Raw genomic sequence first — 14,418 nt, 5'->3', positions numbered from 1 at the left:
TTTTAAATACTCCTTCAATGTGACAAATCAAGTGCAAAACATTCCATATTTGAATTAATATTAAATCATGCATAATTCTAATAGAATTATCAAAATGTCATTTAGCGTGTCACACTGCAGGACATTTCAACTACCATGGAGCTTCTTATATACCAGTTATTGTGAAATATTTGCAAATTTTCTTGATACCACACAAGACACAGTCATCAAGTAGATGGAAAGAAATTTCACCAATAGTTGAAATCCTCCAATATATTAATTTTATTTGTTCAATCATATTTTCTGAGGCTACAGGGAGTGTATTTAAAACATCAGTGTAGTTGATGGCTCAGCAGAATGATTTGAGTGGAGAGCACAGCTGATGTACCAAAAGCTTCGTGGGAATTCTGTATTTTGCTGACAGGAGAATGAAAGAAGATATGTACAAAGGCTGTGGCTTCAGTCTTACTCTGTTTTAATGAGAAAGCTGACGGCTGTGAGTTGGAACGGGAGGAAGACTAACACAAATAAGGCACCACAAGTTTCTCAGCGCAACCAATGCCAGGGCTGAAGCAGAGATTATGAGAGATGCAACACTTCAGCCAGCACCGTCACTCCAACTGTTCCCCGCTGGCAAATTGAAAAATGAAGCATTTAAACAGAAAATCTTGAAGAACTTTGAAACCTCAAATTTGACGTGGTTAAAACGTTTACAAAAAGCTATTATTAACATGACCAGCTAACTAAAAACCTGAACCTTTAGCAAAGAATAGGTGCTATCAACACATCTTGATTGCACCTAAATGAGTTTGCTCAAAAATGAAAATTCTGGCATCATTTACTCACCCTCATGTCATTCCAAAGTTCATACTATATTCTTATTTTCTGTGAAATACAGAAGGAGATGTCAGGCAGAATGTCTAAGCTGCTCTTTTGCAAGAAAAGCGAATTGTGACTTATACCTCCTTTTATAACACCATAAAAGTGCTCTATAAATCTTGTATACAACAAAGTCTTCTGAAACCACATGATTGCTTTTTTTTCAGCAGGGCATTAAAACTGTCTAACCTAGTTTGGTGGCCTTAGCTGTTCTTCCAATCTGACCAGCTGAAAAGTGCAGAAGTCCCCTTTAAAACCAGGCTGGTGTTTTGGCTGACTAAGCTGAGAAACCATCTAAGACCACTAAACAAACTGGTTTTAGATATTTTTTCCCCAGCAGGACTGAAAAAAAGACTGAAATCTAGTCTGACAGGCATCTAAATGAAAAACTCTTGAACTGAATAGAGCAAATTACATTTAAGCCTGAAATCTGACTTTTAATGTAGCGCACAAGTAATATGGACTGCAAAGAACAACATAAGGGTGAGTAAACTAAAATTTAAATTTTGGGGTAATTATCCCTTTAAAAAAAACAATGTTATCAATGTCAATCGAGGTAGAATCGAAGTGGAACATAGCAGTACGAAGTCATAAAATTAAACTGCATAACTTTGACAGATCAGATAGGTGTCTGTCAGAACGTTTGACAGAGCTTACTGTATCTCCAATAATACTGTCTAATCGGGTTGTATTTACACATATTATTATGCATATAGAGAATATTATAAGGCTGGCTCTTTTCTAGGTCTAAACAGTTAAAGTGCTCAACATAAGCATTAAAAGGATAGTTCACCTAAAATGAAAATTTGGTTACATTTATTCACCCTTATGTCATTATAACCTTTGGACCCCATTGACTTTCATTGTATGAAAAACAAAAGAGTTAAAAAATCTGTGTTCCACAGAAGAAAGAAAGTCCTACAGCTTTTAAATGACATGAGGGTGAGTAAATGATGACAATTTTTGGTGGTGGACTATCCCTTTAAAATCTCTCTGAAACTAAAGCCAACATAATTGTTCACTGAACATCAAGCAAAAACAGAAGATCAGGCCTGAACCCGAACACTTCCATCTGGCCCACATTTTGTGTATAGCGCCTGTAAGCTTCATTTACCAGAGCGAGAATGAGAAAAAGACAGCATAATACGAAAGCCAAGCCAACGGTTTCTCTCATCAACACTCCAGCTGCATCTGGCTAAGCAATAACAACTCACATCTTGCCAGTTATCAACGCAACTAGACGCCTGTCCTTTTCAACTCCACCTTCTTGAACGAGCTCCTTTAATCCTGCATTTCATTTGATATCATATAAATCATGATAAAGAGTTTAAAAGAATCAGAAAACTTTGACCGTACCGTGGTCAAATACAGTACACCACATTATGGTTAGATTAAGAAGTTCACCTCAAACACAATCCCACGTTAAGAACCGGCACACTGTACTCCGCCCTCTTTACGTACGACACTCGTTAAGGCAACATCAACAAACAATATCTGTGTGCGGATTGAAGAAATCATTCACTGTGTAGCTCTACAAAAGAAAAAAACCTTACCACCGAAGGATGCAAAATATGAACATCAGAGTGCAAACCCGCAAGTCCACAAAGCGTGTTACAAACACTCAAACTGAAGTTATGTTTCAGGAATCATACAAAGGAGAGTGTGTGTCTTCATCTGTAAGAGAGGGAACACCGGACCAGAAGTTTACTGCAGCAGGAGGCTGTACAATGCCTGGACTCAGGTCTTAAAAGGTCAGAGGTCATGGGCTTTGTGGAGTGGACACTGGGGAAGAGCTATGGGCTGCCGTTTTCCACAGTGGTTGGTAATAAACCCAGCCTTCACCCTAGAAAAAGACAAAAAAATTAGAGAACTTAAAACACAATACCAAAGTTTTTGCAATTAAGTGGGACCAAACCAGAAGTTAGCATTACCATAATTCGCCCGATAAAAAGCCAATAGGATTTTTACATACATGTATGCTTTTGATTTACGCCAGAAGATTACTGTAGCTTCTCATTGTGTTGTATGGCAAGATAGTCTTCACAAATGAATGCAACTGTTTCGAAGCCCAAGTAAAACTGGCAAAAGTAAAAAGCCAAAAGTAGGCTTTAAACAAACATACCACGGTCTCATGACTTTAACGTCACCACCACTAAGCTTCCGACAACTCTTTCAATCTTCATTTAAATCCACTGGTTGGAAAATTTGAGTTAGAATAGTTTGCAAGAGCATGATTATAAACACATTTAGGCTGTAAAAGCGGATGACAGAGTAGATGAGTTCTCCTGATGAGTGAGGTGACATTTAATGTTCCTGACGACCTCTGTAGCCCTGTTTTTACCCAAGCAAACAGCCTTTTTCAAGACACACAATAACTCAAAAAGAAACACTGATGTATTTGATGTTGTAGAATAAAGTGTGACAATATCTCAAGCTTGCATCAACCTCAAACCTTATTTCAGGCCAAAAAACCCACTGACTTCAGGACGATGGAACCAGAAGTTTTAGGACTGCTTCCTGCAGCACTCCATTCAAGCTTCACTTTGACACTCAGCACACAGTGTTGTTTCTTACCCATTTCCAAGTGAAACTGGGCATTAATTGAGACTAAATGTACCATGAAGCTTCAAATGTAGCCAAGAGTGGGATGTGTTGAAAAGTACAAGAATCTGTCACATTTCACGGACAAATATTAATTTTATTTATAACAACATTACTTGGAAAAACCACAAACAGTGGAAAACAAGCAATCCTTAACAAGAGTTTAACTACAATAACAGTACATCCAAAATATCTTTGGTAACTTTTCTTTAATAAACTACTATTTTCAATATATGTAAATTATCATATGATTTTAAAAATAAGATGCAGATATGTTCTTACTTTGTGCTCAAAGTATTTGGTCCTCCATGCTGTCTGTGTCTCTGCACGATGCCTTTCCTCCTTCCTCTGCCTTTCTTCCAGGAGGCGCTTGTGATCCGTGGCTTTATCCATATCTCTTTCCTTGAGAGACTCAGTCACATGCTGCCACAGTCGTCTGCAAGGAAAAGAGTCACGGATTAAAGACGGAACCGTCGCACCACATCAACACGCTTTCAATAAATGCTTCTGAACACACAGACAAGACAGCTATGGAGAAATTATGATTTTCACTTACAGTCCCTCAAAAAAAAAAAAAACTGTTACATAACCTGACCCTCATTCTGTTACAAACCCATATAACTTACTTTCTCCGTCCTTCTCAATATAATTTTTTAAAACTATTCCTTTATATCACTTGGTTTACTGTTCAGTTTGCTCATTTAAAAGACATGTGACACCATATTGACATCATATCGACATTAACACTGTTGACTGTAAACAGTAAATCAGTAAACTGATTGGCTGGTGTTACCTGGACTCGTAGGGTCCTTGCAGCTCATTGGGCCGTACTCTTTTTCTGGTGACAGGGAGTTTGGTAATGTCTACGACACGTGTGTCCCCGCTGGTGTAGGTAAACTCCAGCACGCCGTTCCACTCGCCCTGCACTCGGCACACCACGGAGTTGGTGGGGTTGTGTTTGACCTCCGCATTCACTCTGAGGAACAAAGCACAGGTTTTTGTTACAGTCCACTGGCTCAGCTTTCTGATTAAAGTGCTCATATAATAAAGAACCCAAATTAACTTCATGTTTAAAAGTCAACATAAAATGAAAATTCACCCCACCCCGTTTATTTTTCCAAATTCATGTTGCTGATTTTTTTTTTGATAATCTGTTTTGGATATACACAAGAGATCCTATCACTTAGTACTCCTCAACACTCCAAAAAGACCATTTACTGATACTAAAGCTGGCGTCTAGATACTTTTTCAGCCAGTTGCACTTGTCACCTTCATTTGTATAGAATCCCTGACTATTTCAGTCTGATCTTTGCTAGATTGTTTTGTGAACCTGCTACAATGTAATGGAGCAGAGCAAACTATACTGGCCCCCACAGCAAACCCACACTGAAGTCTTTAAGGCAAAGTACCAAAAAAAGACTAATTCTAGGGGTCAGAAAGAAGTTGGACATTTTTTTAAAGATGAATAAAGTCTACCTTACATTTTTCTCATTGAATACAGTGTTCTCTCACTTTTCTGGACTACAATCTAAAGTTGAAAAGTCTGGGGTCCGAAAGATGTTTTTATGTAAGAAGTCTCTTATGCTCACCAAGGCTGCATTTATTTAATTAAAAATTCAGTAAAAAAATAAGATTGTGAAATATTGTTTCACAATATTAAAAAATAAAAAACCCTATTTGAATATATTTCTAATTTTAATTTATTCTCGTGATGTCAAAGCTGAATTTTTAGCAACCATTGCCTTCAGAAATCATTCTAATATGCTGATTTGATGATTAATAAACATTATCAGTGTTGAAAATAGTTGTGCTGCTTAATATTGTGGGAACAAATGTCTTTACAGTCACTTTTGATTAATTTAATATATCCTTTCAATGGTAGTGTATACTAATGAACATTTCTTCAGGGCTGCTGTATAAATTTACATTGAAAACACTATACTGTCTCACAGAGATGGAAAATGGAGTCATGTAATGTGATCCAGTGGGATCCTGACCTGTGCAGCTTGCCCCCATAGAAAGGCTTTGTTTGGAAGGTGATGACTGCAGAGTAGCCTGTCTTGGTGCAGTTGACATTGACCTTTCCTCCCAGTTCCACCCAGGGCACAGTGAGGATAGAGCGGGCGTAAGCAGAGGGCAGACTGAAGGTGTATTCCTCACCATGCTCCAATAGGTGTAGATTACCTGCGAGCACAGGAATTAACATTTCTAATGATCAACAATGGACATGTGAAAATGAGTGCAAAGCAGGCGAAACTCACCTTCTCCGATCATAGAGACGCCAATGGACATGCCCATGAACTTGCTCTTGGTCCACACGTGGGTGTTAACGCACATCTGTCTCTCTTGGCATTCTGCATAGAAGCCTGACACAGGTGGATGGTGGGAAACTTGCTCAGCCACAAAGCGGACATTGTAGCAGTCTGACGCACACAAGCTCCCTTCTTTTGGGACTGCTGATGGAGGCGTTGTCGCTTTGGGTACTTTCCAAGAGCAGTGGAAGGTCTCTCCGATGATGGGGTTGTAGGGCTTCTTGGCAATGGCACCTTTGCGACCTTCGTGGAAGGAAGTGAGGTAATACTCCACAAATCTGACCATGCGGTCCATCGGGCTGGAGCCATCGGTGATGGCCACGAAAAGGTCTGGATGGGACATGAAGTCTGCATACATTTCCAACAAGGAGCGCTTCTCCAGAATGAAGGTAGGCAGGACCACCTATAAGCCCATTTAAAATACTGCATTATTTCATAATGAATAAATCGTACAGTGTAAAAAAAAATTGATGAAAGCATATTATTGGAGTATGTTTTACAAGAAAACACTATTTCTGTATTTCTACTTTAAAAATGCGTTACTTGCCATTTCTTGGTAATTATGCATGAAATGTTGCAGCAATTTATGAGTAAAAACTATTTAAAATTTTTTAGTGTATAACTGATTTAATTCAAAGTGGTATGATTAAAAACTTTATCTGAGGTTTGAGAAAGACACAAGATGAAATGAGAGCCATTAATGAGATGGAGCTGATATACCCTGGTGAGGTCCATGCCCAGTTTGAGTTGAGAGAGGAGGTGCAGAATGACGCTGCGCTCCTCTTCAACAGCACCCAGATCCTCCTCCTCGGTTGGAGTTGAATCGTCTGCCTCCTGTGTGGCATCAATCTCCTCCTGCTCCTGAAACCCAAACCAAACTTCATGATCACATCCTACTTAACCAGTAAAACACTATAATCACAAGGACAGAACTAGCCCTTTTTTTTTTTTTAGAGAGAGACCTCAAAGTCTCTACAGGGTTTCTACACCTTTTGACCAAAGACCTTTCCATAACTTTTCAATAATTACATTTTATAGAGATAGAGACTTAATTATCTAATGAAAAAGTCAATAGAGAAATATATATTTTAAAAAAATGCATTTTATTGAACTGAGAATTTAACTGAGAATATACATTTTTTAAATTGTTAATAGACATAAAATTAAAATAAAATACAAATATTATATGATAAAATAATAAAGAATGATTGGCAACTAACAGAAAAAAAAAATGTTGAAGTACGTTGAATGCGTTTATGATATTTTGTATCCTAAATATGGCTTGAGTCAGTCTTTCCTTCAGTGCAAGTCTCTGATCTCTTTCCTATTTTACCATGCCATTAATAAATATGATCACTTAAGTAACAGCACACCTATTTCAATAGGTTGCACAATATGAGGCATCATTTGTACGTGTGGGACAAGTTACAGTATGTTTTTGTTTGTTTAAAACTAAAACCCTAAGTATGAGCAACAGTAACACCACTAATGACACCTGCCAAAAACAGCTTTATATAATGTAGAATATTTATATATTTTTCTGTATATGGTTGTTTTTGAAATGTAAATCTATCTGTTATGCTGCCTAGAGTGATTGATGATACAGTTATGTGAAGCAAAATATTATTCAAGAATATTCAGGGGGAAAAAACCTACAGCATAGTAAACATTTAACACCACAGTCAAGTTTACTTAGGTTAATAGGGAGCCCTGTCTACAGTCTGATTTTCAGGAAGGCTCAGGACAGGTGTTTGTTTACGTGAAGGTAACTGAAGCAAAGAATTACTCTTGAGATTCACAGTCTGAGTCTTTTCCAAAAAAAAAAAAAAAAAAAGACTAATGCCCACCAAGGCTGCATTTATGTGATCAGGAAATACAGTAAACAGTAATATTGAGTAATATTTTTTGCTTTTAATTTATTTCAAATTGTAAAAATATATTCTGAAATACATTCATAATGAATAAATGTAAATAATTCATTACAATTATTTCTGTGATGTCAAAGCTGAATTTTCAGCATTACTCCAGTCACATGATCCTTCAGAAATAATTCTAATCATTCTCAGCTGATTTCTTCTTATTATCCTCAGTGTTGAAAAAATGTTGTGCTGCTTAATATTTTTGTGGAAACTTTTTAGGATTGATTGATTAATTGAATTTTCAAATTAACAGAATTTTTGGTAAAGTAAAAGTCTTGTCACTTTTGTACATTGATCTCCATGAAAAGTGTCAGCACAAGTGTCAACATTGTGTCTCTGTGGTGCTATAAAAACACTGATGATAGCTTAAGCATCCTGACCAGCCTGCTACTGCTGTAACAGCACCGGCTCAACCAATTGCGTAAGATCAGGGCGAGAATTTTTTGTGGCCTGACCAATGACAGACAAGCTTTTAAGGCGCTGAACTACTGTACACCTGTGATTGCAATACTAGGACACTTGTTTGAACTTGAAAAGAACCGACTAAAATCACAAGTGCTGCTAGTTCTGAGAAAAGCATCAGACCATGTGATTTGATATATATATTTTTTTTTTAATCTAATGCAACAACACTGATACATATTTAAAGGAGACTTAAGTATTCAAATACTTCAGTACATTTAGTCATTATAAATTAAAAATATGTCTAATCTAAGACAAGCTCAGATCACTTTATTTGAACAATCACTTTAGTGATCAAGACACACTTTTTGACCAATGACTTCTGAAGTAATGAAAATTCATTTGGACTTTTAAAGATTATTCAAACTCAAGAATTATAAAAATAAGTTTATATAAAGCAAATCTTACCCCAGCGATATCACAGGAGTCCATTTCTAAAGGTTCCAGAATGGTTCCCTCTGTTTTGACATCATCTTTGGTGATGCTGGGTAGCATCCCTCCATTCTTCAGGATGTCTGGAAGTTTTGGCTCCAGCCACTCGAGTGCAGTGCCTACAGGGCACACAAAACTTGGCTCAGGGGTGTTCATATCAACGGCCCACCAGCACGATGCCCACAAGCCAACAGCAGCCTCTAATGCCACAAGAATTCTGGGTGTTTAGCGCTCTGACAACTGACACAGAGCTCTGAGTGGAAACCTGAGCCCAGGGTCTCACCGTCTGCACGGAGTCCTGCCCATTGTTGACTTGTTTGCTTTTTGGCACAGAGACTAATCTGGTGGTTTTTGTTTTGTTCCAGTCATTAGGAAGTTCAGAAAGTTCACAAGGTGGCTCACTACTTTTTTACAGTAGAAATGCAGGTGATCCTGGAACTGTGGGATGTTTACATCTGGTTTCTTTCTAGTCAGAGAGTACTAAAATATGTATGTTTCATGACTGGGTAGCATTAAAGTCACTTGATAGCTAGCAGGCTTCAGTTTTACAAAACTCCAAGGGTTTTTGGGCCAGAAGAGTCCCCAAACATGCAACTTCATCCAAGAATTGACGACGGTATGGTAACACAATTTGGTAAGTCTGTCAACCGCTGCGCTTGAGTGACGCCAGCAGAGCTCTGGTTACCTGCAGAAGTCTATCAGTGGTGGATACAGTTCCTCATTAATTATAAAACAATATTCCACTCCCTGAGCAGTGCTCTAGGTCATAAATGCTACAGGCACAAACATGACCTGAGATTATTAGATTTGCGACCACAAACGCTTGTGGTTTTTCTATAATATCAAATGGAAAATTTACTACCATTTTTCTGTTTAGCTATTGGTTATCTTGGTACACCCAGACAGTGTGACGTGAGCAGAAGGGCTTGTGGCATTGTGTATTTTGATCGTATTGCATTGACCTGGATTACACCTAAGGATCAGTGATTCGCAGTGAATATGTGATTTAAGGTATTCAATAACTGTCTGACAGCGGATTTGCAGAAAGAGAGTATGTGTGGTTCTCTAAAAGACTCTACATTATTAATCTTTGGATTGCATTTCGGCAGCCAATAGACGAGTGTTACACAAATTCTACACTATGGTGGTTTTCAACAAAAAGGGAGGCTGTACTTGCTCCATTTTTAAGTTAAATCATGACATGGCTTTTGTACTTTAAACAGTTGATGCTAAAAGATGAATGCATTTAAATACATGACTAGTACCAGACTGTTTTATAAGTGAGGGCTGTTTCCCCCAAAAGCACCGAAAGCCTATGATCAACTTACAAAGTTTTTGGGCAATGCAGTCCTAGACAATTAATCAGTGAATATTTATGTGATAACTGTGCATGAATGGCCAATAAAAGTGGGTAAAATCTACCAACAGCACTGCAAAGTGAAACTACACATTTTCTGTACAGTTTTATTTGTTAGTAATAAATTGTGCTATATCAGCATTATATCAGCCACCCTGCTCTCTAGACAGTGATATCAGTCAATAATAATAAAAAAAACATATCACACCCATGTTTACACATCAACGATGCCTATTTGGTATTCAGAAACTTGGCAGAATCCATTCAGTGAAAAGCAAATACAGTAATAATATATACAGTAATATTATTCCTAAATGCCAAAAAACATTGATAAGTGTAAATATGGGAAATTGTGCTAAACCTTGTGCTCTTTCTGATTGTACGCAGCACCAGCAGCATCTTGTGACTGAAGGTTGTCGTCACATTCACCGGTGCTCAGCAACATTTTGCGTCATTTCAGCAGGAATTGCACAATTAGGAGTTTTACATGGGGCAAAAAAGTTCCCCATGCTGATTGCGCTCACATTCAATTTGGTCAAGAGAATTTGCTGAGTCGACCAACAGAAAGCTAGTTGACTTGAAAGAGACTTCTGTGTGAGCGGTGCTTAATGCATTCCTATCTTTTTTCCACGTTTTTTTATTTCACTGAAATTTCATTAATGTAACTGCGCCTTCAGTGCACTAAAGCACAGCATCTCATTTCAAATGTGAAGATGATGTTTACATAAAGTCTTAAAAGCACAGCAAAAAAAAAAGAATAATTCTAAGGATCAGGGAGAGGGTGGAAAATGGTAATGTAAAGCTTAATTGTTACTAACCTAACCTAAGCAGACCTTAATGTTTAAATATATAAATATAGGATAGGATATATAGGATAAGGCCACTCTAAAAACAAAAAAAACTTAACAAAATGCTGCAGATTTTATGCTAAAATCTTGTCAAGAAAAGCAGAGAGCAATACAAAAAGAGACCCATGCTCTATGACAAATAGGAGCAGCACCAATCGATAATTTCTGTGATGGAAGCTGTGCTTATAAATAACCCTCTTACTGTCTTTTACTGGAAGAGAAATGCATTCACTTAACAACTAAGCACTGCAGTAGCATGAGACAAAGCATAAAGTAAAGTCAGGTCTGGTAGAGCCAGACAAAGGGAAAACTGTCAAGCATTAAGAACCTTTTCTTTTTTAAACGTTATATATATATATATTTTTTTTTTTTTTCGCTTTTCTATTATCCATTATACACTGGGCATTCACACAAGTAACGCAAATGTGACATAAAATGAAGCGATGTAAAAATATCTACTGTTACAGTCAACATAATGAAGAAAACCACAAGAATCAACACACAGATTAAAAAAAAAAAAAAAAAACACTCACCACTGAGGGGAACTTTCTGCCGAGCCACTTGTTGGAGCTGGAGGATATGCAGGCAGTCGCTGAGGCAGGTCATGGTCGCCAAAGAAGTAGCTTTAAGCAGCAGCAAGTCTTGGTCCAAGGGAGAGGGACCCTGGGAGGAGGGCAGTCCCTCAATACTCTGGATCAGGTCTCTGTGCTGGCCCTGTGCCTGGCTCATCATCTGAAGGAGGAGTAATTGTTGGTTAATGAACATCCTACACCTCAAAAGTTCAGATCAGATAACTTATGAAGTTACAAAGAGACTATGCAACTAGGCCTCTAAAAGCATCACTCAGTCTCACCTCTCTGGCCTCCAGCAAGTGATCAGGCAGCAGCGACTTCCTGCTGGAGTAAAGAGATGAGCCAAGCTGCAGTTGGGACAGGCCCAAGAGGGCGTTTGAGTTCTGGCTGATCCTGTGTTGAGATCCTGGAGAGCTGCCACTGCCCTGAGATGCCATGGAGAGACTGCGAGTCTGGAGCGGTGGGTTTGTCTGGGGGATTATGGATAAATGCTGAAAAAATTTTATCACCCAGAAATGACAAGTTTATCATCATTTAGCTACATCCTTTCTCTCCAAATCTGTACTTTCAAGGAACACTAAAGAAGAGTTTAAAAAAAAAATGCTAGAAAGTTGATGATTTTGACAGCAAAGCTCCAAATAAATGTAGGCATTATGATTTGTGGGCTATAATCAATGTGTTCTGATGTTTTGAGAAACAGACCCAAAATATAAGTCATTATTCACTGATTATCTTTCCCTGAGCTGCATCTCATCCACTCACATACAGTAAAGTCAAATATGCACTGCAAAGTCACATCAAACAAGCTTGTTTTTTAACACCATTACGGTTTCTTTGTTTACCATCATGGCAAAAACTTGTAAAGTATCAGACTTAATGTCAACAATGCCAAATGGCATTGTTTCTCTAAAGAAAGCAGATAAAATGTATCAGTTCTGAATGATATGATGGCGAAAAAAATGGACAATTTTAAACTCTGAAATAACTATTTTCAGGGCATTGTAATTTAACAGATTGTTTTTTCCAGTAACTTAAATCACTGAGCAGTATGGTGGTGTTAACTGTATTACAGGTGTCTGGATGCAAGTCTCACTTTGCCCAACGCCTCTGTGTGGTGCTGCGCACAGATCTGCAGTCGGCTGACCCAGTGCTGTCGCTCCTTTGCATCTGAGGCTGAAGTTACACAATCAAGTAAGAAATATAAATTATAATATTTGGATAATGTTATCTCAGATCAGACAAGTGAAACATGTTAATATAAGCCGCATTTTTACAAAACAAACAACTTGCGGTATAATTAAGAGAGCAGAAGTGAAACCATCTAGCAAAAAAGAAAGGTTGAAAGAGATCATGAGACAACCTCTAAGTTTGTATTGCTCTCCACTGATGGCATTGACAGTGAAGGTGTGTGAATCCTCATCGCTGGGGGAAATCACCGCTCCGGCTAATGGCAGCGAACCCCTGGGCTTCTGATTTCTTGACTGCTCATTCACAAAATATTCCAGCAACCCTGCCTCATTGTTGAGCACAAAATATCTATAATTGAAACATAACAGTTTAGGAGTTAATTTAATATTTTAACTACTGCATTGTATGTACCTGCAGAATTCTAACGATTCCCACCAAAATCAGATTAAATAGATACTTTTGACTCACCGATACTGCCATCCAGTCACAAGATTGGTGTACTTCATCAAATACCCATCCACGTTTTCCATCAGATCACTTCAAAAAGAAAACATCATGTTGTTAAACAACTAGTGTGTGCAAGATTTGCATACTATTACCTAAAAGAATATATCACCGAATCAACCCTAAATTGTATAATATACACAAAGACCATTCACAGGATGCTGTGATATAGCCATACAACTATGGTCAGTCGTGTTTATGTATATATAATGAAAGTGAAAGGAGACATTTCATTTTCTGATGCATGCAAGAAAGAAAATCAAACGGGTTGGAAACACATGACAGGAATAATATCAGAGTGACGTGTGTTTAAGTCCAGTTTACTCCGGAAATTGAATATTGTACAAGCTCCCCTCTTATATAAAAAAAGTAGAATTTGCTATTTGATATCGACCTGGCTCACAAGTAAACACTGTTTGTTTGTAAAGGAGCTGTTTGTGTGAAGTAACTCACCTGTACTGCCAGGATTTGGAGCCTGTCCTACAGGAACTCTGTGAGCCGCCGTGATGCTCCAGCACGGCTTCAGTCTGCATGATCGGATCCTTCCTGTGATCTACAACACTGCTATCACTTCACCTGCCGCACTAAACACCGACCACCCGGTTTCATATGGCGGACCTCAAGGCAAAATGACCGCTGCTTTAATCATCGCACTAGTTTAATGCTCTGAATTACAGAGGCACTGGCATGTTTGTCTCACGCAGCCATGACAGAGCGTCAAGTCATTCGCGACCCGCATCATGTGACAGGAAGTGGTCTTAAAAACACAATTAAACCGCACAAACGGGATGATTTGATTATACTTATTTTATTCATAGCATATCTATTACATCAGTATAGATAACTAGAATTTTTTTTTTTAGTGTTTAATGTTATTTTACATCCGAACCGCCACATAATCCACCTTTCAAATTAAAAGTCCTAGGTGGAGATCAGCTCTCATTCTGATTGGCCAGATGCAATGATACCACCCTAGTGACGTTCAAAGTCAAATTATGGTGTAATATCATGTAATATATATTAAAATAACAAAATATTGAGAACTTTATAATTTTTTATTGTCAGAAAAGCTAAACAAATACTTTTTAAAAAAGATAATTCATGTTAATTCACAGTAACATTTCTGTACTTTTTTGACAAATTTTACCAAAATGTGTCAAAAATTTGGTAAAATTTTACCACTTTCAAACATTGATTTAAAAAGTAAAAAACAATTAATTTTATTGGGAAAATAAACAACTGTTAACAATGAAATTGTTCTGTTAACATCTCTTTATTGTGTATCATTAAAACAGAGCACTAATGTACCATATACAATAAAAAACAATGAGAGATTGTGTGGTAGATTTGTAGTTCTGCATAGAC

At 37.7% G+C, this 14,418-nt stretch overlaps 1 protein-coding gene across 2 annotated transcripts; it reads right to left on the bottom strand.

The window, feature by feature from the left end:
* Positions 1–207: 207 nt before the first annotated feature.
* LOC306876349 (oxysterol-binding protein-related protein 11-like) lies at positions 208–13,802 on the bottom strand. 2 transcript variants are annotated; one of them, XM_079427444.1, is made up of 13 exons: positions 13,507–13,802; positions 13,018–13,086; positions 12,722–12,897; positions 12,455–12,534; positions 11,643–11,831; positions 11,323–11,521; positions 8,561–8,703; positions 6,492–6,632; positions 5,721–6,174; positions 5,457–5,643; positions 4,253–4,435; positions 3,742–3,895; positions 208–2,701 (listed from the first exon to the last, which is right to left on the bottom strand). In XM_079427444.1, exons 1-13 carry the CDS (start codon positions 13,584–13,586, stop codon positions 2,618–2,620), a joined length of 2,139 nt encoding a protein of 712 aa, XP_079283570.1. In that variant the 5' UTR covers positions 13,587–13,802; the 3' UTR covers positions 208–2,617. The 2 variants fall into 2 exon arrangements, with proteins under 2 accessions (XP_079283570.1, XP_079283569.1); XM_079427443.1 differs by having other exon boundaries at positions 11,643–11,852; positions 13,507–13,800.
* Between the last annotated feature and the right edge of the window lie 616 nt (positions 13,803–14,418).

The sequence above is a fragment of the Barbus barbus genome (genome assembly GCF_936440315.1).
Source record: "Barbus barbus genome assembly, chromosome: 10".
Lineage (NCBI taxonomy): Eukaryota > Metazoa > Chordata > Actinopteri > Cypriniformes > Cyprinidae > Barbus > Barbus barbus.
The sequence above is the reverse complement of the archived record's forward strand: the minus strand, read 5'-3'. Positions and strand labels throughout refer to the sequence as shown.